Source organism: Coregonus clupeaformis, chromosome 23, assembly GCF_020615455.1.
Source record: "Coregonus clupeaformis isolate EN_2021a chromosome 23, ASM2061545v1, whole genome shotgun sequence".
NCBI lineage: Eukaryota > Metazoa > Chordata > Actinopteri > Salmoniformes > Salmonidae > Coregonus > Coregonus clupeaformis.
Genome location: NC_059214.1, coordinates 21,856,309 through 21,879,704, shown reverse-complemented (window position 1 = coordinate 21,879,704; position 23,396 = coordinate 21,856,309). Strand labels below are relative to the sequence as shown.

Genomic DNA, 23,396 nt, shown 5'->3' with positions numbered 1-23,396 from the left:
ACAAGCTTCTATTGAATGTCAACATGGGATTATACAAAGGAACTGCTTAGACTTAATGTAAATCAGTGTGGTGCATTTGCCATTAATGTTGTCGTTGGTTCAAGTGCAGGTCAATAGCATTGTTAGTAGGCAGCAAGTGGGCGCTTGTAAATGGCATTAAATAAATCTAGACCACAATTTGATTGTGCTAAATAGTGGTCACTAGTCCAGATTATTAGGGATGTTCTCTGTATGAACTTGTGTAGTCTGTCAAAAAGCCTGGAGATCATGACATAATTGCCATTAACAACTATTACAGTTTGGTTCACGCAAAGCATAAAGTTGGTTTATCCCTTGGTGGTAGATTTTAGAGCTTTTCAATGTGCCTAAGAACACTAGAGGTACATTGTCAAATCGGATGGGCCTAGAGGAAATTGGATCTATAATGTATTTGACGCAATGGTTACATTCTCATGCAAATGCCATAAAAGATCAGAAAGATAATGTAAAATGCATGTATTTTCTGGAGATGGTCACCCTTCATACCCTGGCTCCCGGATGTCGCATCCAGTTTTACCCAGGGAACAGAACATTTAAAAACTGAGGATGGTACTACTTGAACTTGTCCAACGAGAATACTAATTTTCGCTTTCAGTTATTTGAAAGGTTTTGCTATTTTGTGTGCTCTGAACAAGACCATGGTGTGTGTACATGACTGTAAGTCGCTTTGGATAAAAGTGTCTGCTAAATGGCTTATTATTACTTGTCTTCCAGTGGAGTTAATTCCTCCATCCCACAGATGGTGATAACTGTTCACTAGTCACCTGGCTTTCCCCACCCTTGGGGGTATGTAGGGTGCTTCTTATCACTTCTGTTCTGGTGGGATCCACTTCCCACTGCTTTTGAGCAGAGTTGTAGTTTGTTTTACCGAAGACCCTGCCCTGTTCACCTGGACTCTGTTATTGATTGTTCCCTCACTCACCAAGGACTTTATTCAAGATAGGATGCTATAATATTCTGGACAATTTTATGTGTGTGGGCTACTGTGCTTTGTTTTGTTTGTTTTTTTTGCATTGGGGATGTCTGGCAATGGCCCAGCACATTTGTTGTATGCACCACATCTCTGTTGGAATTATAACAGCATCTCATGACTAGCTATAAAGATACAAATATAATTTAAATAGTATATTCTCAATTGTATTGTGAACTGATTTCTCTGCACTTCTATAGTATTGCTGACGGTGGCAAAGACTGCTTGTCTGTGGCTGTGGTGTGTAGGAATTAAGTGACGTATACGGAAAAGAAGCTGCTCTCGCGAGGGTTTTGCATAGACACGGGGTTTTGATATCAAGGGTTGAGCCAGGTTGAGCCCGTGGGTAAGTGTCCACAAACTGACAGTGATTGTACACAAAGATATCGCGCTTGTAACGATTTCTTGGCATTCGTGGGGATTTAAGCTTGAATAAAAAGTATTGGTCTGTGATAAATGCAGATCCTTTCTGTATTATCAGTTATAAATAGAGCTAATATGGCGACGGTGCTGTGCTTGCAGATGCTACCCTGCCTAAATGGGCGGTGTGGATGGATAGAGCTAGCTAGCTTGATGATGGTGAGGGGCTGTGTAAACAAAACCACCCACATTGTTTTGTTAGCTCGTGCTGAATTTATCAACAATTTAAATTGTAACGTTTGTTCCTAATGTTGTGGGTAAATTATGTTGCATTTCATCTGTTTGTCTTCTAAATAAGGACAACGCTAGCTGAATTTAAGCTAGTCAGAAATGTGCTGTCACAGTTTCATAATAACTAGTTAGCTACTGCTGTAACTAGCTAGCTAAATATAAAGTTGTGTCATCTGTCATAATTCGAGTTTCCACTAACCATTTTGATTGATATCCATGGTGTATGACCATCGATGTCTCTCACTCTTTCTCCTGACTCAGACTCAGAGAAAGACCATGCATTTACAAGGGACAGTTGCCAACCTGCTATCAATAAGCTTTGTCCCCACACAAAGTCCTAAGGCAGATACAATATTTGACAGAGCCTTCTATAAGGTGATGATCATTGATCTGGAACGTTCTACCTACTACAGTGCAAATCATTATTTGTATTTTGTGTTCCAGGGTATAAAAGGAATTACTGAATATGAGTGATGACAAACCTTTCTTATGTACTGCTCCTGGGTGTGGTCAGGTATGTTTTTAAAGTCCATTTGGTTTGTCTTTGTTAGTTATATATGAAAAGTGTTATATCTGTAAATTTATATATTGTTTCATCATTCCATAGCGATTTACAAATGAAGACCACTTGGCTGTCCACAAACACAAACATGAGATGACACTCAAGTTTGGTCCAGCAAGGGACAACAGTGTCATCGTTGCTGGTAAGCACTACAAGAGACAACAAATAAATTATAGTATTAATTCAAGTGGTATGAGAGAGAGAGACCCTATCTTATGTTGCAGACCAAACACCAACACCTACACGCTTTCTGAAGAACTGTGAGGAAGTGGGACTCTTCAATGAGCTTACCAGTCCATTTGAGCATGACTTCAAAAAAGCTGCTGAGGATGACCTCAAAAAGGTGACTAATTACTATTCAGTGGTGCTATCAAAGCTAAGGCTCACTTGGTAGTACAGGTTGCTCCAGATTTGATCTTATCTGATCTGTTAATATTTGTTTCTGACATGCAGATGCCCTTGGATCTGTCGCCTCTTGCCACACCAATGATCATACGAAACAAAATTGAGGACCACTCAACTGCGGAGGCACATCAGGGCAGCACTCTGCCCCATCCGGAATCTACAACGAGTGACGACAAGGTATAGAATTTGGTCTACTTCATACATTGATATCCTGCTGGATCAGTTGATATGAAGTCTTCAATATTAGTTGCTTGTGACACAGGCATCAGTTGTCTGTAGGGCAATTCTAGATCTTTACTTTTGGACATTAACAAGCAACTGTTGTCTCACCGCTTGAACAGTCAGGGTTATATTCAACCCAAACAGTTTCATTCATTGTTGAATGGTGTTCATTGAAGGTTGGACAATACTCTGATTGCTGAAAAAGCAATTGTATTTGCTACCATATAGACTAACTTTACAGACGTGCTGTCATAATTGTGGTCATACAATATCCATGAACTCCAATGGATGGCTTATCAGAGATGTTGCTCAACAACATTGCAATAAGCTCAGAGTGAATTACCCTCAAATGACCACCCAATGTAACAGAGTTAAACTACAGTTTTGAATATTTTGGCATCTCAGGATAAGGTTTACCCTCCTCTTATGCTCATTTGCAGCATCTTTGAATATTTTCTTCAGACTAGCGTCTCTTACTCCCGAGGGATCCCGAGTGGCGCAGTCGTCTAAGGCACTGCATCTCAGAGCTTGAGGCGTCACTACAGACCCCCTGGTTCGATTCCAGGCTGTACGGCGCACAATTGGCCCAGCGTCGTCCGGGTTTGGCCGGTGTAGGCCGTCATTGTAAATAAGAATTTGTTCTTAACTGACTTGCCTAGTTAAATAAAGAAAAAATAAAAAAATAAAATTACTGGGATCACTGAAACACTGGTTTCCTTCCACGGTGCCTTGGTTGATGGTTTCACTGCTTCCCAAAAATATGACACAGTAGTACCAGAACAGCACAACATTATTTGGATAAATAAATCCCTTTATATTTTGTACATCAGATCCTTGTCTATTAGCAGTTAGTAATCAATCTATATTTTATTCTGTACTATAAGAATGACATAAAACTAGGGCATTCTTTCTTAGTTGAAATCTAGAGAATGGTTGTCATTGAACGTTTTAATGCAGCTAAGGTCTCGTATGGTGTTTTCAGGAGGTATCTTTGCAGCCGACCTCAATGCCAACCTCTACTATAGTCCATCCTGCATCCCTCCAAGTCCCCAATGTACTCCTAGCAACCTCAGATGCTAGTGTTGTTATACAGCAAGCTCTCCCATCGCCAACATCTAGCTCTGTAATTACCCAAGTCCCATCCTCTAATAGGCCAATAGTGTAAGTAACAAAAAAAGTTAATTATTTGATATTTTTTGTAGAACTTCTTTGTGTGTTTTTGCTTAATTTATTTTTTGTAATTAGGTTTTGTGTCTTTATGGTTTTGCATTTTGTGGTAAGATGGTTCATTGAAAAGTATGCTCTTTGGTTTGTTGTCAGTGACCAATACTGGTACCATATTGTATGAGTACAGATCCATAACGTTATGCTGTCCATGTTACGTTACCTTATGTTCCTTTGAGTGTCTGTTTTGTGTTTCTTTGTTTTAGTGTGAAGTGTATGATAACATTCTTAAATGAGAAATAATTGACTACGTAACATGACTAGATATTATATTGCTGGTTGTTGTGTAACCCATAGTGTCCCTTCTCTCCCCTCCAGTCCAGTCTCTGGCACTTTTCCTGTACTCTTTCAGCTGCCTAATGGACAAACCATGCCCGTCGCAATCCCAGCAACCATCGCATCCAGTGTACATATTCCAACCGCAATTCCTGTAAGTATCGCATGTCATGCTCGTTGCTTTATGGAGTTCCAATGTGTATTTTAAATGTATGGATTTCCAATGTGCTGCACACTCGCTCAGAACCATTTAAACTAGGCCTAAATCCACGTTCCAGTGATTAGTTAATGCCATGTATCAGCATTCCGCCCCTAGAACAGGCTCACTATTTACTGATTTGGCACTAGTGTCTTTGGCATGCGTTGGACAGGCAGGGGACGATGGGTGAACTAATGGGCCTTAGAAGAGAGCAGCTGTATGTCACCTTGGCAAAGACAGTGAGTAGGCCAAACGGTTGTATGTTCCAGTCCAGGGTGCCTCATTGCCATTTGTCCTTGTACAATTTGAATCACCACACTTGACTTCTGGCAGACTGGATGTGTTGCAATCAATTAATATGCCACCCTGGATATTATGCTTCAGTGTCCGTTAAGGACATTAGCTAATCTAGCCATATCGTAGGCCCTATAGAAATCTCCCTGTCCCTAGTTCCCCCAGAGTGACGTGTGGCTGGTGACGATAGACCGACAGGGTCCCTGTCTTGTTCTCTCTGGCCCTGATTGTCTGTGTGGAACACTGAGCAGCAGATGATTATCTCCTGATGGCGGCGCAGCGGGGAAAAGACCTCCATTCTCCCAGTCTGTGGGGAGCCACTGACGAAGAAAGGAAGGAAGAAAGGAAGAGATCCCACTGCTAGGTCTCCTCTCCCCTCCTCCCTTCATCCACTTTCCTCTCCTCCTCTCTCTTTTTCCATCCATCTCATTGTCAGGTGATGGTAGAGGAGACCCAGCTCTGGCCTTCCAGCTCGTCTCTCTCCATCCCTCTCCTGTGCTTAGCCCTTCTGTCCATATGCTTTCCACACAGGCAGGCAGGAGCTCATTAGCGTACATGGTGCATCTCCATGTGGCGCTGCCTCCACAAAATAACAGGCCATCCAGCCTAATGAGGCTGAGATATGAGGAAAACTCTGAGTGTACGGCGCTGTGTGTGTTCATTTTGGGAGGGGAGGGGGCTGCCTGCCTCTCACTGGGAGAGACTAATTCTCCTTGTGCTGGTCTCTGTGTGTGTCTGTGCTGTCAGCTTGTCAGACCCGTCACCGTAGTGCCTAACGTCCCTGGGATCCCTGGACCCCCCTCGCCTCAAGCCGTCCAATCAGAAGCTAAGCTGGTAATGTCTTTGTCTCATACACATACCATCAAGGGTTCTGTGCATATGTGCTTGCCTGAAATTCCCCCTAACTATGTCAAATTGATCCACAAAGTAATGTTACATTTGGATTATGTACAAAGTATTAAATGTCAATACTGTAGGTACTATGTTAGTACTGTAGTTCCTTGCTTTAACCAGAAGAGGGAACTAGAAACAAGTGTTTTACAATGTTATTAGCAGTTTTTATTTTATATAAATTGTCATTAAAGTTGAATATGTGTTACAGATGCTAGTGAGTAGTGTATGACCATGACCAGACTTTTAAAGGGACACTTCGGGATTTTGGCAATGAGGCCCTTTATCTACTTCCCCAGAGTCAGATGAACTTGTGGATACCAGCATGTTAGTAGATAGACTTCCAGTCAATGCGCTAATGCTAGTTAGCATTGGCTCGCAAAACTACCTCTAACTTCCTTCATACTAGACACAGAGACATGAAAATGGTATCTAGGAGATCATCTGACTCTGGGGGGGAAAAATACCGAAGTATCCCTTTAATGCCTCAAACAGGGTGGATGAGCAGTGTCTCCAGCCTCTGGCCCTTTGTGTTAGTAGTGATGGTTGAAGGGCAGGGATATGGTCCGTTGTTGGGTAGATCATTGGCACAGTGATGAAGCACGTATCACAGAACCTGTAAGTGTTCACAGCACGCCACTCCTCTGAAAATTAACAGGTAAAGCTTTATAAGGAGGAGGGGTGGGCGGATGGAGTTTAAGCTGGGGTGGGGTGTTTTATTGGGTTCGAGGGGCGCAGGGATGACAAATGCCGAGATAGCGTTGTGCTCAACACGCCGTCGTCGGGGCCAACCGGAGGGGGGCTTCCGCCGAGAGCCAGCTGGGGGCATCTTGGCATGGGCTCAGAGAGCCACATTAAGTCAGCCTCACCCTGCATGGAACCTTTTGTTCAGCAGAATCCTGGCTGACCTGCGCTCCCCCCACCCCCGGTGCCCCCCCCACCACACTCAGCTCATCAGCAAACACCTAATGAGCCCACGTCAAGAAAACAGCCCCCCGCCCAGCCAGCCCCCCACCCACCCTGCTCTCCGGGGGCACGGAGACAGCGCTTTACAAGGACTGATGATGCTGCAAAGACCACAATAATGATAATTAACTTGCTGAATTTAGAAGATTATGCTGTTAATTAGTTGCAAAATAAAGATAAGTAATATAGCGGCAGATGGTTGAATAACACCCATGAGATGGAGGGTTATTACACTGATGAGGTTTCTGTGGCAGAAATGAAATATGAATCTGACTGGCTTCTCCCTCCTTCTATGGGCCATTCCAGGAGAATAATATCTTGTTTCTGCCAGAAGAGCTTCTGGAAGGGTATTACACGATAAACTAATTTGGTAGATAGATTGGTCTGGCAAAAGGTAGTTGTTAGAATAATGTGCTCCTCTGTTCTCCCATGTAAATGTATTCCTGCTCACTTTGTTATGGGTTGAGATGGCTCATTCACCTTCAGCTTGTTTACTCACTGTTTGATGGTGGAGTATTTGGGCTTTAAATAACAGTCTGTCACCTTTATCGAGACGCAGGACGGGTGAAATGTGTTGCCTAGATTTTCATGTGAAACATCAACAATTACAAATATGGATTTGGCATGTGAGTTAATTTCACAGTATGTCGTAGTATATGTCTGTTAGGAGGATCGCCTATAAGATATTTGTTTTGTCTGTAGACGTGTGCGTTCCTGGTGACTTTGTTAGCCAGTTTTATGGCTTGTCTGACAGATGCACAGGGACAGAGAAGGGGGTTGGGCGCTGTAGATGGGGGGGCACTATGGTGTGTGTTATAAACACACCCAAGAGGCAGAGCTTCCCCTGACAAGTTGACATCCCCAGCTCATCAGGGGAATAGGATATTGGCCGTGACAGCTATTAGATTTCCTATGGAAAGACTTTGTTTTGATGTCTAATTTTCTATCATACAGAATATAGTGTTTTGGTTTCGTCTTTTGCAGCTCCTTGTTGTTTTTATCTCATTGGTCTTTTTCAAGACTATGTTCATGACTTTCAACTCAAACAGAACATCCCTACATTGCAGAGTCGTGTTGTCTCGTGGCTCATGTGCTCATGTGTTCTTTTCTTCCCCTAGAAGCGGAAGGCGGTACTAAGCCAGCAGCTCCCTCAGGTAACCAATGGAGATGCTGGTGATGTCCAGAGCAGTGCTGTGACCCACACTGTAGCCCCCGCCCTGGCCCCTCCCCCTGCCCCATCTCCGTCTCCTGGCCCTCCCCCGGCCCCGCCTGAGGAACCCTGCCCCCAGACCCTCCAGCAGCCTGCCATCTCCACCACTGAGACGTCTGTGAGTACACTACCACAACTGGCCATCAGAGGGGGCTATGCTTAGTTTGGCTATTCCACAACTACAGTCATTGAAGTACCTTTTGTAAGTGTATTATTATATTACTTTGAATTACCCACTCAATAACTAGTGATTATGATGAACATTACGTTAGCCATGAGATACATGTTATAGCCTATGTGTGTGTTATAGAGCTTGATAGGTTGGTTCTGATGAATTTGTGCTGCGCATTCTGTTCTCCATGCCAGGCGTCCAAGGCGCCCCCTGCCCAGCACACCCCGAGCACAGGGGGCCGGCGCCGCAGAGCCACCAGCGAGGACCCGGATGAGAAGAGGCGAAAGTTCCTGGAACGCAACCGAGCGGCGGCGTCCCGCTGCAGACAGAAGAGGAAGGTCTGGGTGTCTTCACTGGAGAAGAAGGCTGAGGACCTCAACTCTATGAACGGACAACTACAGGTATATACATACATATATATATATATATATATATATACACACACCTCAGCTCAGTCTACCATATAGTAACTGCTTATTGCATCAGGTATGAGGGATTATACTGTGTGTGTGCATTTTTTTCCCCCTTATTTGGTGATGAAGTCATTAAAGCCTATTAAGAGGAGTTGCGGTGTGACAGCGGCGGTGTGCGAGCCCCGTTCTCCGATACATCCCTGTCAATAAAGATGTATCCTCCAGATGTCAGCCGCACACAAGCGTGTCCTCGCTTCTGTCTCAGCAGTTTACTGGATGGCCTCTAAAATCTCTCAGGGAAAGGTGTCTTTTTGAACCTTCATTTTGCAGAAAGCAATTAGGATCTGACGCTGACAAGTTCTCTACAGTTCATGTAACTGTTGTCTCTGTTGATAAGTGTGATCTGGGGTGCGGCACATCGGCGTTCCACACAATTAAATGAGATGTGCTGTTTATTTGCTTGCTGTCTTATTTGTCCATGAAGGCAAAGTAAGACATGAGGGGGAGGGGTTGAGGCGGAGGAGGGGAGAAGAGAACACGGGAAAGGGGGAAATGAAATGGAGGTTGGGGGATTGTGATTAATTTCCGTTACAATAACAGATTGTCACCACTGATGGTCATCGGTGTGCCTGCTAAGGGTTAAATGAACGCAGGCAGATGAAGGTGGAGAGACTGATTGAGGAAGGATGGGGTTGCAGAGAGCAGCACTGTTAACTATGAGGAACGGAATAAGTCACGGCGAAAATTGAATGTCACAGAATGAAAGTGTTCTTTATATGAAGGCATTAATCAGCGGTGCGGTTTTAGTTATAACTCCCGTGCTGACACGTTGGCCCAGCTGATCAGCGGAGTGGGCCCTAATGATGCACGATTACTATAACATCATCCTTAACGGGCTTTTTTAATGAGGTGTCAGAGCAGGCAGCAACCCACAGGGCTCCCGGCCTCCGAGTCAGGAAGGAAAGGACCATTTGCTCCCATTCTATTAATTCACAAACTTAGAAACAACTTAAACTTCTTCAGGCCGCCATGCTTTATCCTACTGTATGACAGCATGATGTATATTGATTGGATAAGGAATGCAGCCATTTCTGTTTTTCTGAATTTAACATCCAAGTTGTAGTAATACACCTTATCAGATCTGGTGTTTAGTTGTTCCACCAATGCAGTAGTAACAATAACAAATGACCTGATTGTCATTCATACCAGGTTAGATTCCTCCACATCATGCGAACAAAGCTATGTCTTTATGGTATTCGGAATACAGTAGCTAGTTTAATCAAAGTAGTCGCTAAACACTGCCTGTTGAGGCCACCCAACATCTAGCAATACCATAACATCTATTAACTTTAGCCATGCTAAAAGATCTCTCTGTGAGCTGCACCTGCACTGGAGGGCTGATGTTCTAAACTAAAGGGAGTAGAGGAAGAGGTGGAGAGGATGAGCGTCTTTGCAAAGCAGCAGTGGTAGCTAGGTTGTGTATCTGTAATGGGAGATGGCAGCGTAGTGAGCGTGGTGTGGTAGAGATGTGTAAAGGCTCTACCAGCTGTTTTTAAATCTGTCTCACAACAGCCCAAACGGATAGATTCACATAAATTGGCCGCTTTAAGACTAATCGATTAAGAGGCCATAGTCCTTTTTTAAAAGGAGAATAGAAAGAGTCTAAATCTGCCATAGGGTGTTCTCTGGGCCCCCGGCTGCTCTGATTTCAGTGAAAGTCACCTTCAGCGTAATGTGGCCTCTCTTTACTGCATGCAGAATCCCCAGCTCCCACAGGGCTGTAATGACACGGGAGTGTAAATCTCAGCAGAATCCACAAAGTTGTGCTGACAATCGGAAGAGCTCACCTCTGACAAATGTGTTGGTCGGGAGCCAGTAAAGAGCCATAATTATAGCGCAGGAGCAAAATAATTGAAAAAGTGCATCATACTTTATTCACCTTGCCATCCATTATCCAGTTAGCTACCTTTCCCTGTGTCTGTTCTTCTTCATGGGGGGAATACGAGTATGTGTGCAGTAATGTAATGGTCATATGGGCCTCTCATACAGACAGAAAAAGAGAGAGAAATGTCTTGTGGTTGTCCCTTTGTCAAATAAAATCACAATGGTTTTGGGTACTGAGAAAATAGTAGCTAAAGAACCCCCCCCACCAGCCTGAATGTTTTCACTTTTCAGAACTGGGGAATGTGTGTATGCTGGCTGTTGTGATGTAAACAGATTCATCCAGCACTTCACAGCCCCCCATACAGACAGTCATGGATGTCTGATGGTTTGGCAGGTCATGCTCCTCATGGAATGGGGAAGGTGAAGGTTTAGCCTAAATATACTATGTTGCAATCAGAGATGCATACTATACAGATGGTTCTCAGACTCAGGTCAGCAGAGTATACTGTAAAAGTTCACGTGTGGGACGTATCTGTATGAAAGGATGTGGCAGTCAGTCAAGTCTCCAAAGTGGCCATTTTATGGAGTGTGTGTTGTCTGTTTCCCTTCTCTCTGGCAGAATGAAGTCACCCTGCTGAGAAATGAAGTGGCTCAGCTGAAGCAGCTTCTTCTGGCTCATAAAGATTGCCCTGTAACTGCCATGCAGAAGAAATCTGCCTATCACAGTGAGTTATGTTCCATTATCCTCAGCCCCAGGCCGCCCAGCATATACGTCCAAAACGAGCCCCGCTAACCGCTCGCCAGAGGGACACGTCTCGCTCATCGCCTAGCCGAACACCTCCAGAGCTATGGACACATTAGGCCATTCTCTGTTTTAAAAAAACTTCAGAGAAGTTTGTCTATTCATATGCCTTTTTGTCTCATGCAAGTCGTCTGTTTTGAACTGTCATTTCAAGTCGTATTGTTTTAAATGTGCTTTACCTGCACCATTATGGAAGCCTAAATGCAGAGTAAAGGCATCAGTCTTTAGCTTTTTATTCTTTAATGATGCCTTTTCGAAATATGCAAATCTGTGCATAGTGTCTGCCATATGCAGCCTCTTAGTTTCAATTTGCTGTTGTCAGTAGAACGGGTGTCTGGGAGGCGATGGTTGACTCACTTTGCCCAGAAGTGCCTGTTCCTCAGGTGCTCGTTGTAAAACTTAATGGCTGCCAGGTTTCACCAGTCACTGTGTAAGCACTTTTGTAAGAACAGGCTATACTTTTTAATTTCCTCCATTTCAGCCCCCTTTGCCTCTCGATTTTTGTCAGTTCAGCTTTGTGCTCATAACTCACCATCTCTCTTTAGCTGGGCCAATATGCAGAACGTGTACGCAGAGCCACGTCTCGGCAGTGCTCAGGAGTCTGCCGCTGACTTGTATTGACAATGATTGCCTCCAAAATGAGTCCATTATAGCTGAGAGCTTGACAAGACTGCGGAGCTTTCTCAATGAGTGGTGCCGCGGCCACCGAGCGCCACTGTTCCTTCTACATCCCTATTGTTAACCATAGCACTGTCGCTGACACGTCTCATGCATATTATGGGACTGATGGCTCCCAGGCTGTATTGGCCTGTCACAGACGGGGCTCATTTGGTTGTCTGGATTGTTTTGACTACCATTTGCAGATGAATTGGGTCATCTTTCTCACATATATTGTTGCGAATTCTTCCTATCTTAGACCTCGGTGAAGGCTGATCGCTTGCAGCTAGTTGATAAAGTGGAGAAATATAGCCTAGCTTCATCTAATTATCCTATTACTTTACGGAAGCATTCTGTTGTTGAAAGGTGAGGTTGAGTTAGATGATACCAGACTCTGCTATACTATAGCTCGTTATCAATCAAACGTTACAATAGCGTTCGAGTTGGCTACTGGGGGGCAAGGAGAGTCCCCAGCTCTGCTTAAACCGTTTTCAATGGATTGTTAAATACATTTGATAACTATTTGATTTTTAATATCACCTCTTGAAGAGCATAGTCAAAACTACACATTTCCGATTATTCCACATTTTAGCTCTATCGTCAGCGTTTTACAGCAATCAGTAAACATCAACTGATGAAGTATTTTCATATTCAGTCCTAGCTATAAAGCAAACAACGTGTCATTTAGCTTGCTTCATTAGAGATTAAGCTTTTGGAAAGAGCTTGACATCGTTCTGGTAAAGTTGTCAGTCGGACTACTGTCATCACCACTATAGATGGCAAGCAAATCAGACAATATTTGGATGTAGCCATCTAGTTTATCCCCTGAAAGTTAGCTTGTTAACTAGACATGTTGTGAAACAGTGCCTTCGGAAAGTATTCAGACCCCTTGACTTTTTCCACATTTTGTTAGGTTACAGCCTAATTCTAAAATTGATTAAATAGTTTTTTTCCCTCATCAATCTACACACAATACCCCATAATGACAAAGCAAAAACAGGTTTTTAGAAATTTTAGCAAATGTATTAAATATGAAACACTGAAATATCACATTTACATAAGAATTCAGACCCTTTACTCAGTATTTTGTTGAAGCACCTTTGGCAGCGATTACAGCCTCAAGACTTCTTGGGTATGACGTTATAAGCTTGGCACACCTGTATTTGGGCAGTTTCTTCCATTCTTCTCTGCAGATCCTCTCAAGCTCTGTCAGGTTGTATGGGGAGCGTTGCTGCACAGCTATTTTCAGGTCTTTCCAGAGATGTTCGATTGGGATCAAGTCCGCACTCTAGCCGGGCCACTCAAGGACATTCAGAGACTTGTCCCGAAGCCACTCCTGCGTTGTCTTGGCTGTGTGCTTAGGGTTGTTGTCCTGTTGGAAGGTGAACCCCAGTCTGAGGTCCTGAGTGCTCTGGAGCAGGTTTTCATCACGGATCTCTCTGTACTTTGTGCCGTTCATCTTTCCCTCGATCCTGACTAGTGTCCCAGTCCCTGCCTCTGAAAAACATCCCCCCCATACATAATACTGCCACCACCATGCTTCACCGTAGGGATGGTGCCAGGTTTCCTCCAGACGTGACGTTTGCCATTCAGGCCAAAGAGTTCAATCTTGGTTTCATCAGCCCAGATAATCTTGTTTCTCATGGTCTGAGAGTCTTTAGGGGCCTTTTGGCAAACTCCAAGTGGGCTGTTTGTGCCTTTTACTGAGGAATGGCTTCAGTCTGGCCACTCTACCGTAAAGGCCTGATTGGTGGAGTGCTGCAGAGATGGATGTCCTTCTGGAAGGTTCTCCCATCTCCACAGAGGAACTCTGGAGCTCTGTCAGAGTGACCATCGGGTTCTTGGTCACCTCCCTGACCAAGGCCCTTCTCCCCCGATTGCTCAGTTTGGCCAGGCGGCCAGCTCCAGGAAGAGTCTTGGTGGTTCCAAACTTCTTCCATTTAAGAATGATGGAGGCCACTGTGTTCTTGGGGACCTTCAATGCTGCAGACATTTTTTGGTACCCTTCTCCAGATCAGTGCCTCGACACAATCCTGTCTCGGTGCTCTACGGACAATTCCTTCGACCTCATGGCTTGGTTTTTGCTCTGGCATGCGCTGTCAACTGTGGGACCTTTATGTAGACGGGTGTGTGCCTTTCCAATCAATTTAATTTACCACAGGTGGACTTGAATCAAATTGTATAAACATCTCAAGGATGATCAATGGAAACAGGATGCACCTGACCACAATTTCGTGTCTCATAGCAAAGGGGCTGAATACTTATGTAAATAAGGTATTTTTTTATTGTATTTTTTATAAATTCGCTAAAATTTCAAAACCGTTTTTGCTTTGTCATTATGGGGTATTGTGTGTAGATTGCTGAGGATTCTTTTTAAAAAAAGCAATTTTATAATAAGGCTGTAACGTAACAAAATGTGGAAAAAACCAAGGGGTCGGAATACTTTCCGAAGGCACTGTATGGTAATGGCTAGCTAGCCAATTTGACGTGGTCCATCAATCAATGTAGCCTATCATGTCTGTCAGCAGCAATCGTGATTAAACACTATTTAAAAACGTTGAAAATGGTATAACTTTAGCTAACTTCACTAGGTAAGCCTACGTTGGTTGAAGAAAAAAGTACATTAGGTCTACTTTCCACTATGTTTAGCCAACAGTACAAAGTTTCTACCGGTAGCTGGCAAAGTAAACATTAGCAGCTAACAGTAACGTTACATCGGCAATGCGCCAGTGGTGGAAAAAGTACCCAATTGTCATACTTGAGTTAAAGTAAAGATACCTTAATTGAAAAGGACTCAAGTAAAAGTGTGTGAATGGACCATTTTCCTGTCCTGCTAAGCATTCAAAATGTAACGAGTACTTTTGGGTGTCAGGGAAAATGTATGGAGTAAAAAGTACACTATTTTGTTTAGGAATGTAGTGAAGTAAAAGTTGTCAAACATATAAATAGTAAGGTAAAGTACAGATACCCAAAAAAACTACTTAAGTACTTTACACCACTGCAATGCGCCCTTTTGCTGCTTGACAGGCAGACCCCACGAAGGATGGTGAAATTAAGCTAAACCACTCATACCTGTCAGGTATAGTTCACTTTTACTTTATATCACTCAAATATCCAATTAATGGTGGCCAATATTGAGAGATGTCGTGAGGCTACCCTCACGTATCTGAAATTACATGGTCAATTGATGTTTACTGAGCATGAGCTAAATGTGCGCAATTGTTTTGCATGGAATAATCGAAAATGTGTAGTTCTGACTATGCTCTTCAAGAGGTGATGATATTACAACCAAATAGTTAACATTTATTTAACAATCCATTGAAAACGGCGTAGTTGTCAATGGTTTTAGCAGAGCTGGGAGTCTCCTTGCCCCCCAGCAGGCAAATCGAACGCAATGCACCTTAGTGCGACGTTTTATTCATAAAGACCCATACTGTCAATACTGTGACAACATAAGGCAGATCATGTAAAGATTCCATCATGGTCTTGCCTCAGCGCAGAGGTCTTTTCAGCCACTCTGTGTTTCCTCCCAGTCCTAGTGGTCCCCCAGGCCCCCAGCATCCTCCATCCCTGTCTGAGAACATGTTTCCTCATCCAGCCCAGGCCCAGGCACACTGCTACAGCAGGTGGGAGGATATTACCCAGCCTGCCCTACAAAAAAGCCAGACCATGCTTCCTCTTGGCACACTGAGCTGTCCATCTGCTTATGGTGAAAACCACATCAGAAATGAAGGAAATAATAAATGAAGTAAGGCTGCTTTGGGTAACTAGTAAAGCTGCATATGATAATATATCAGCAGTCCACTCTCGCCTTCCGCTCCTGTGCTTAATGCCATTAGGAGTAATAATACACACTGGAATATGGAACAAAAAGCCTGATTTACAAGGGGATCGACCTTATGCAGGGAGAAATGGCAGAGCGATTTACGGTGCTTTGACATTCACCTGCACTAAATCACCTGATCAAAGTCTGGTCAATACGAACGCAAAGGGAGCCCTACACACACAGGGCCTTTTAAACGCAATTTTATTGCACACTTCTCTTATTTTGGAATCTGTATCTCACATTCTCAAATACCAAGCCCAATCGTTAATTACCTAGTGCCATTTCAACTGACTTCATATCATTAGCTATATTAATTATCATAGTGGTCCTCATTCCTTTGAGTCGGAGCATGAGAGAGGATCTTTTTCCATCAGGATCCAATTAACTCAATGCAACTGCCTAACAGCTGGTGGCATTTCGACTCCAAGTCTTGCATACTCTCCAGTGTGAGCATCATTAAAATCAGGTGCTGTAATCATCTGTCGCTGCAGTAGTTGGCAAGGTAGCAAAAAACAAATGAGAACGCAGTGAGGAGTGGGAAACACTGCCACATGCCCCACAATTTTAATGTCCCCTTATGATGTTGGTTTAAATTGACATTGTAACTTAACTTTAATTAATAGCAGAAAAAACGGTAAGTAGTGTTAACAAAATGTCCTAGGATATACATATTAGTCCTAAATAGATTAGCCAACAGAGGTTACTCCTGATCCTATTTTGGAATATGAGTATAGTGCAATGAATATAGGCTATGCATTTTGATGAAGTGAGTCATCTACTTTAACAAGCACTTCTGTGGCAATAATGTACTGTGTAAAACAGGTGATGAACAAACCGTAAAGCCGAAACAGGCTTTTTTTTTTACTCACTGTGTGTGTGTGTTTGAAGCATCTGAGAAGGAGGACCGCTGTGAGGAGATGTCAGTCCCAGGCAGCCCCCAGAACGAGGCCATCCAGCACAGCTCCGTCAGCACCTCCAACGGAGTCAGCTCCTCCTCCATGACCCCTGCTGCCTCCGCCCCCGCAACAGCAGACCAGAGCACAGAGGATGGCCAGGCACAGGGGGGCGCTGCCCTGTCCACCATCCAGACTCAGCCCTCAGGAAGCTGATCACCCCCACCGCACCGCAGACAGTGCCCCAGCCTCGCTGCTGCCTCTGTAGGGGAAAGGAACTCTCACTCTGCTTCTGTTTGGACTATACTGTCTCTGCTCATTGTTTGGTTTCTGTGTCTTTCGATGTTCTTGGAATGCAATGGTTTGTTGGATTTTTGGTAAAGATGCAAAATAAGTCCCTTTACGAATGGTTTGAAGATGGATGATTGTCTTATTTCCTCCTCGTTTTGTATTCATTTGATTTATTTATTGACTGTGTACACATGTCCTTTTTGTTTTGGACCTCTGTGAACTATGAAGTTGTAATGATTGAGTCAGTGCATTGTCAATGAGACCTTACCAAAGTGTGTTGTGGCTCACTTGGAATGTATTTGTTTTTAATGTCCTTTTATAAGCACTATCTTTATCTTATGGTGAGAAGATGTAAGGAGCAGTCACTTTTTTTTTATTGTTTAGCCTTTTTCATTTTGCACATAACAACAGATGAAGGGTTTAACTTTTTAGTGTTTTTTGATTGTTCCAATAAGACGTACTGGCAGCTTTTTGAGGTAGATTTCAATACCTGTCTCGTTACAAAACTTCAACGGTTTAATCAGATTTTAACTGACAACGTTTTTGTGAGTGATTTAGTTTGGCTACGTCTGCCGGTAGGTAGCATGATGTGGTTTAAATGTTCAGAGTTGCCTCCACTTGTAAAATAGAAGCTTGGGTAGAATTTATGTGCATTCTTTGACCAACATTCAATTTGTAGTTTGATTGTTCCATGAAGCAGTGAATGTAGGATTGCAGTACATTTTACATTACATAAACATGTTGATGTTGACTTAACCATGTGCCATTAAGTTTATCACACAGATTGATTTGTCACTAGAATTAGTATGAATTATGTTTTCCATCATGAGCGTTTCCATGTACATAATTGCTTGGTGTAGGAGATATGTTTCTGCTTACTAAGTGACTTGCTTTGATGTTTGACTGAACACTCTTGAGGAAATATTACACTTACTCCTTAAGTTAAGAATATTACATTTTTAGGAAACATTGTGAATAACATCATTACTAATACATTGTGTTTTTTCCAGATGTCATAACTTTTTTTTTTAGAATAGTTTTAATCATGTATTAGAGTCCTAATAAGACGTTTTATTTGTATTAAAAAAATATCAACTTGAGGAACCTTTACTGGCTTCCGACCTAAAACTAAGGCTCTGTTTGCCTTGCGTAGTACAGTACCTTTTAAAAACACTGAACAGAATAGAATCACATACTGCTGCGCAATAAACTTAATGAGGAATCAATGATGTATGTTTAAGTTGAGCTAATACTGCTTTTAAGCTTAGTGACATTTTAGAAAGTAATTGTAGTTTGCAAATCATACAATTATTTCGGATCAAATTGCCTTTTCTCTTTAAATGTATTGGCTTACTACTGTGTAGTTTAATGAGACACTACTGTGTTTTTTCTTCAGATATAATCTATTCCTTTTTATTTAACAGGTTTTTTTGTACTGTCACTTATGTGCTCTCAGCATGATTTAAATAATTCTCTGAGAGAATTAAACTGATATTAAATAATGTCTCCGTCAAATAAGTAACATTGAACATGTTTCAACTTGAGTTATAACTAGCTGGTCTTAAGTTTATGAAAGGTTTTGTAAATTATTTTACCCCGGCTTAACTGCTTAAAAGGGGTGTGATATTGTGTTGGCAGTAAACTTGTAACTTGTGAAAGTTATGTATAAAGTACAGTATCCTAAATTAATAAGATGTAATAAATCTTTTAATATCTCTTTAAATCCATTTCTGCCTCCTGGATTTTTCTTTATTACTTAGGGAGGCAACCAAAGAGCTGGCAGAGGAGGCAAAAAAGGGAAGCTTCTGGCTGTGGCTGAGGAGGAAGGACATGAGTAGGGGAACAAAGAGCTAACATCTGAAGGAAGGCCAGTTGTAAGGGGGTGGCACCCTGCCACTGCTCCGCCACCAGAAGATGTACCTGCACAGTGAGCAAAACATTGAGGAGTGTTGGTCCCAGACTGATGACCATGTAGCTCCTTGTCTACTGACACCGTTGGAGGTGCGACAGGCAGAGATGTCAAGAAGGTAACCATGGATATACAGAAGTAGGTCGACACCACTTCAAAATAGTGGATTCTGCTATTTCAGCCACATCCGTTGCTGACAGGTGTATAAAATCGAGCATGCAGCCATGCAATCTCCATAGACAAACATTGGCAGTAGAATGGCCCTCACTAACTTTCAACGTAGCAACGTCATAGGATGCCACCTTTCCAACAAGTCAGTTCGTCAAATTTCTGCCCTGCTAGAGCTGCGCCGGTCAACTTTAAGTACTATTATTGTGAAGTGGAAATGTCTAGTAGCAACAACGGCTCAGCCGTGAAGTGGTAGGCCACACAAACTCACACAACGGGATCGCAGAGTGCTGAAGCGCGTAAAAATCGCCTGTCCTCGGTTGCAACACTCACTACCGAGTTCCAAACTGTCTCTGGATGCAACGTCAGCACAAGAACTGTTCATCGGGAGCTTCATGAAATGGGTTTCCATGGCCGAGCAGCCGCACACAAGCCTAAGATCACCATGCGCAATGACAAGGATTGGCTGGAGTGGTGTAAAGCTCGCCACCATTGGACTCTAGAGCAGTGGACACGCGTTCTCTGGAGTGATGAATCACGTTTCACCATCTGGTTCGGGCTAAGCCCCTTAGTTCCAGTGAAGGAAAGTCTTAACGCTACAGCATACAGTGACATTCTAGACGATTGCTTCCAACTTTGTGGCAACAGTTGGGGAAGGCCCTTTCCTGTTTCAGCATGACAATGCCCCCATGCACAAAGCGAGGTCTGTACAGAAATGTTTTGTCGATATTGGTGTGAAAGAACTTGACTGGCCTGCACAGAGCCCTGACCTCAACTCCATCGAACACCTTTGGGATGAATTGGAACGCCGACTGCGAGCCAAGCCTAATCGCTCAACATCAGTGCCCGACCTCACTAATGCTCTCGTGGCTGAATGGAAGCAAGTCCCGGCAGCAATGTTCCAACATCTAGTGGAAAGCCTTCCCAGAAGAATGGAGGCTGTAATAGCAGCAAAGGGGGGACCAACTCCATATTAATGCCCATGATTTTGGAATGAGATGTTCGACCAGCCGGTGTCAACGTACTTTTGGTAATGTAGTGTATCTGTATAAAGCATGTGGGGTATAACCAGTTGTGCAGACTAGATAGTTGCTTCTTTCTGACTCAAAACATGCTTTCTTTGGACCGTTTCACCATTTCATTATTTGTGTCTTTATTGTACTTAAAGATGTAATCCGCAGTAGGGGGAAACTGTGCCACTGGCCGCCCCACCACCATTGTTTTTGTTTTTGTTGCCGAGCTGAGGAGCGTAAGGGTAAAAAAAATGTTGCAGTACATATTGTGCTCTTCTATTTCATGTGCAATGATGTACGAGGGGAAAAAACTGTGTTCGTCGTTTGCAGTAACTTCTCTGTTGTAATATCGTAAACGGACATGGCTTTTTCACCATTAAAGGTTCCAGCTTTAACTGCTGACTGAGACTAGTCTGTGTACATTTATTGTGGTGTATTCTGCCACCTGGTGGATATTGTGCAATGAGTTTTGGCGTGGGTCAGTGAGTACAGAAAAACCTGCAACAAACCCCCTCAAGACTCAGCAAACCTTCAGTGAAAGATGAGTTTCAATTACAAATATAACAGATAATTCAATGCTTTGATAGATCAACATGACATACAGTATGTAATAACATATAATAATATGATAATGAAGGGTAATGACAACCCGAGGATGGTAACGTGTCGATAGATATATGTTTAGTGTGCAGGTGGCAGCTCTATGGCATCATCCTTGTTCAGCTGATAAGTACCAGTGTGGGAACTGTTAGCTTGAATGCCAGAGTTACGATAAGACATTGGTATCCCAGCACACATAGTACAGGAGAAACGTCTGTTCTGAGAGAACATCAGCAGAGTACTGCTCCAGTGTTTCCTCAGTGTGAAGGCTTTATATCCAAAGAAAATTAGGACAACAATAATAACCAGGGTATTGGTGGCACTCAAGTACAATATTATAATGTGAGGCTCAGGCCCTGATAACTATTCAGCATCTGTGATGATACCAAGACAGAGATCACAAGAGGCTGCATGGCAGACTTGCTCATGGACGACACTTTCCACACATACAAAATAGGGTGTTGAGGGTTACAAACGGTGCCCTGTTTGACATTAACAAACCTATTGAACTTAGCTGTTGTATCAAACTGGTCGTACATTACCTTAAAGTACAAATTTTGTCTGTCAGCTTTCGCCAAACTCCATTCAATGACAGCAGAGCTGAAGGTGACTATCCATGCTGATATGTTGATTATCACCTGATTGTAGGTACATGCATCATTGACTGTAATTTCCACAGGGAACACTTTGGTTGGAGTTGTGGTTTGCACTGATATTGATTGGATTGTTCTGTTTCCAGGGGGCAATATTCCAACTGCTGATTCATTTGGGTAATGCTGTGACTCTGAAACATCACGCTTGTTCGCATTTCTGATGATCACAACAGGAGTAGCAGTCTTATGTGTCTGTATTTCCTCACTGTTGACAATGTTTATCTCTGACAGCCATGTGTTGCAGGCAAAGGCGATTGCTCTGGAATTGACATGGGGGAGTGCATCACTGCACATGCTGTTGTTGCTCCGGATCAATGCACTGCTTATGGCACCCAGGTACTGCCCTCTCAGAGTTTCAGGTTGAGAGCACCTCCCAGAATCACTGAGACGTCTGTTACTGCTCGTCTCAAGCCATCTTTTTAAGCAAAGTATTCTGCAGTCGCAGTCCCATGGGTTCTCATCCAGACTGAAATATGACAGCTGAAGGCTGCTTTCCAATGCCTTTGGACTTAAGTGCGAGAGTATGTTGCGGTTCAGTTTCAGAACCCTTAGATGTGTTAAACCCACAAAAGCAGAATCCTCGATCGTGGAGATTAAATTGTCACTGAGGTCAATCTCCCTGATGTGAGTACAGAGACTGAACACATGCTTCCCGATCTTCAAGATATGATTTCCATTCAGCCTCAAGGCTTCCAGTTTTGATAACTTGTTGAAAGCGCTTGGGTCAATCTCAGAAAGCATGTTATGGCTCAAAGACAGTGCCTTTAATTCCACCAGGGATTTGAAGTGTGTGTGTTTGATTTGCATTATGGAATTATAATTCAGCAGTAGATCCGACAGCAATGAAAGAGGTTTAAAAACACTGCCTGGAAACCATGACAAATTGTTTCCAGAGATATCCAGCTCATGTAAATGTCCAAGTCCTTTAAAAATATTTCTCGACATTGACGTGATTTGATTATTTTCAAGGTATAAGGTCTCCAGCGATCTTAGACCAACAAAGAGCCCTTGATGCAGGACTGTAAGGGCATTGCTACTGATCCTCAGCCTTGTTAGATGAATTAATCCATCAAATGTACCCTGTTTAACATCACACAGTTGGTTGCCATGTAAATCCAAAGAGAGTAAACTTGTCACTCCTGAAAAGGGCTGTCTCTCAAGTGAAGAGTTATTGCTATTTTCCAGATGAAGCTCTGTCAGACCACTCAGAGAATATAATGATCCACAGTGAATGGAAGATATTGAATTGAATCCCAGGTCCAAACTGGTCAGATTTGGTTAGTGTAGAAAAGCCTTAGGTTCAACTGTTGATGGAGTTCCTAGTCAAACTCCGACGTTTTGCAGATGAGTGCCAATCATGAACCAGTGGGATGATGGTAAACCCTCTATCTGAGCAAACAATCTCTTCATTGTGGCATGTACAGAATGAAGGACACAGAGTAGATGATGCTGTCTGTACGGAAAATGCAAAAAATTAATATCCTCAACATTTTTAGGGTCCTTAGAAAAATAATGTGATGATACTCTGATGTTGTCCAAAGCCAATGAGAAAACTACCTTTGCCCATCTTCTAAAAAAAACAGGAAAGACAGTGAGTAAGGCATTTCCTGTTGTTTATTCCTTCAATTTTGTATCCCTCTAAACAAACATATGCCCCCAGAGAAATACTGTACAAGGTATAATGATTTTAATTGTTATACACAACCCATTTCCCCAATTTCCATGTTTTCCTACAAGCAACCTATGTCCCTGATTGAATGCTGAATGAAAACAAATGAAATACTACTAATCATGCACAGATACTAGTTGTCATGTCAGCAAACACACAATCTACATATTTATGTTGACAGACAAGTGGACTTTCGCTTGTTTTCTTTTGTGCTACAGTATTATCAATAGGTGAGTTTAACATGGTGGAGCTGGACTGGTAGTGGATTGCAGGGAATAATCAGAAATTATGGGGAAAAGGCGTTGTTGGACACCATGATAACTTAGGCCTACTTATAAAAGTACAACTTATTGGACTTTTTGGTAACATTTTTACATTTTAGGTTTATGTTTCTCTAGGCCTATATCCAAGGTTTTTTTTTGTTCAATGGCTGCTATAACGCTTAATAGAGACCAATGACTCTTGAGGGCCTTTCTCCATCATCACCTCCCCTGGCAGCGTCTTGGGGTCTCCATGGTTACAGGGAGGGGTCTGCGT

At 42.9% G+C, this 23,396-nt stretch overlaps 1 protein-coding gene across 2 annotated transcripts; it reads left to right on the top strand.

Moving 5' to 3' along the window:
• Positions 1-38: 38 nt before the first annotated feature.
• On the top strand, positions 39-18,574 carry atf2 (activating transcription factor 2). Of its 2 annotated transcripts, none has more exons than XM_041844305.2 (12): positions 39-1,355; positions 2,105-2,174; positions 2,268-2,364; positions 2,447-2,565; positions 2,676-2,804; positions 3,832-4,010; positions 4,392-4,503; positions 5,590-5,676; positions 7,818-8,027; positions 8,276-8,482; positions 10,998-11,103; positions 16,552-18,574. In XM_041844305.2, the coding sequence occupies exons 2-12, from the start codon at positions 2,127-2,129 to the stop codon at positions 16,770-16,772; spliced, it is 1,515 nt and encodes a 504-aa protein (XP_041700239.1). In that variant the 5' UTR covers positions 39-1,355; positions 2,105-2,126; the 3' UTR covers positions 16,773-18,574. The 2 variants fall into 2 exon arrangements, with proteins under 2 accessions (XP_041700239.1, XP_041700238.1); XM_041844304.2 differs by having other exon boundaries at positions 39-1,588.
• The last annotated feature ends 4,822 nt before the right edge of the window (positions 18,575-23,396 follow it).

What these genes read in the sequence shown, in the direction of transcription:
- atf2 (XM_041844305.2), top strand. Translation starts at nt 2,127, where the DNA reads ATGAGTGATGACAAACCTTTCTTATGTACTGCTCCTGGGTGTGGTCAG. An exon ending in CAACAGTGTCATCGTTGCTG is followed by an intron (nt 2,365 to 2,446) that starts GTAAGCACTACA and finishes CTTATGTTGCAG; the next exon opens with ACCAAACACCAACACCTACA. An exon ending in ATATTCCAACCGCAATTCCT is followed by an intron (nt 4,504 to 5,589) that starts GTAAGTATCGCA and finishes CTGTGCTGTCAG; the next exon opens with CTTGTCAGACCCGTCACCGT.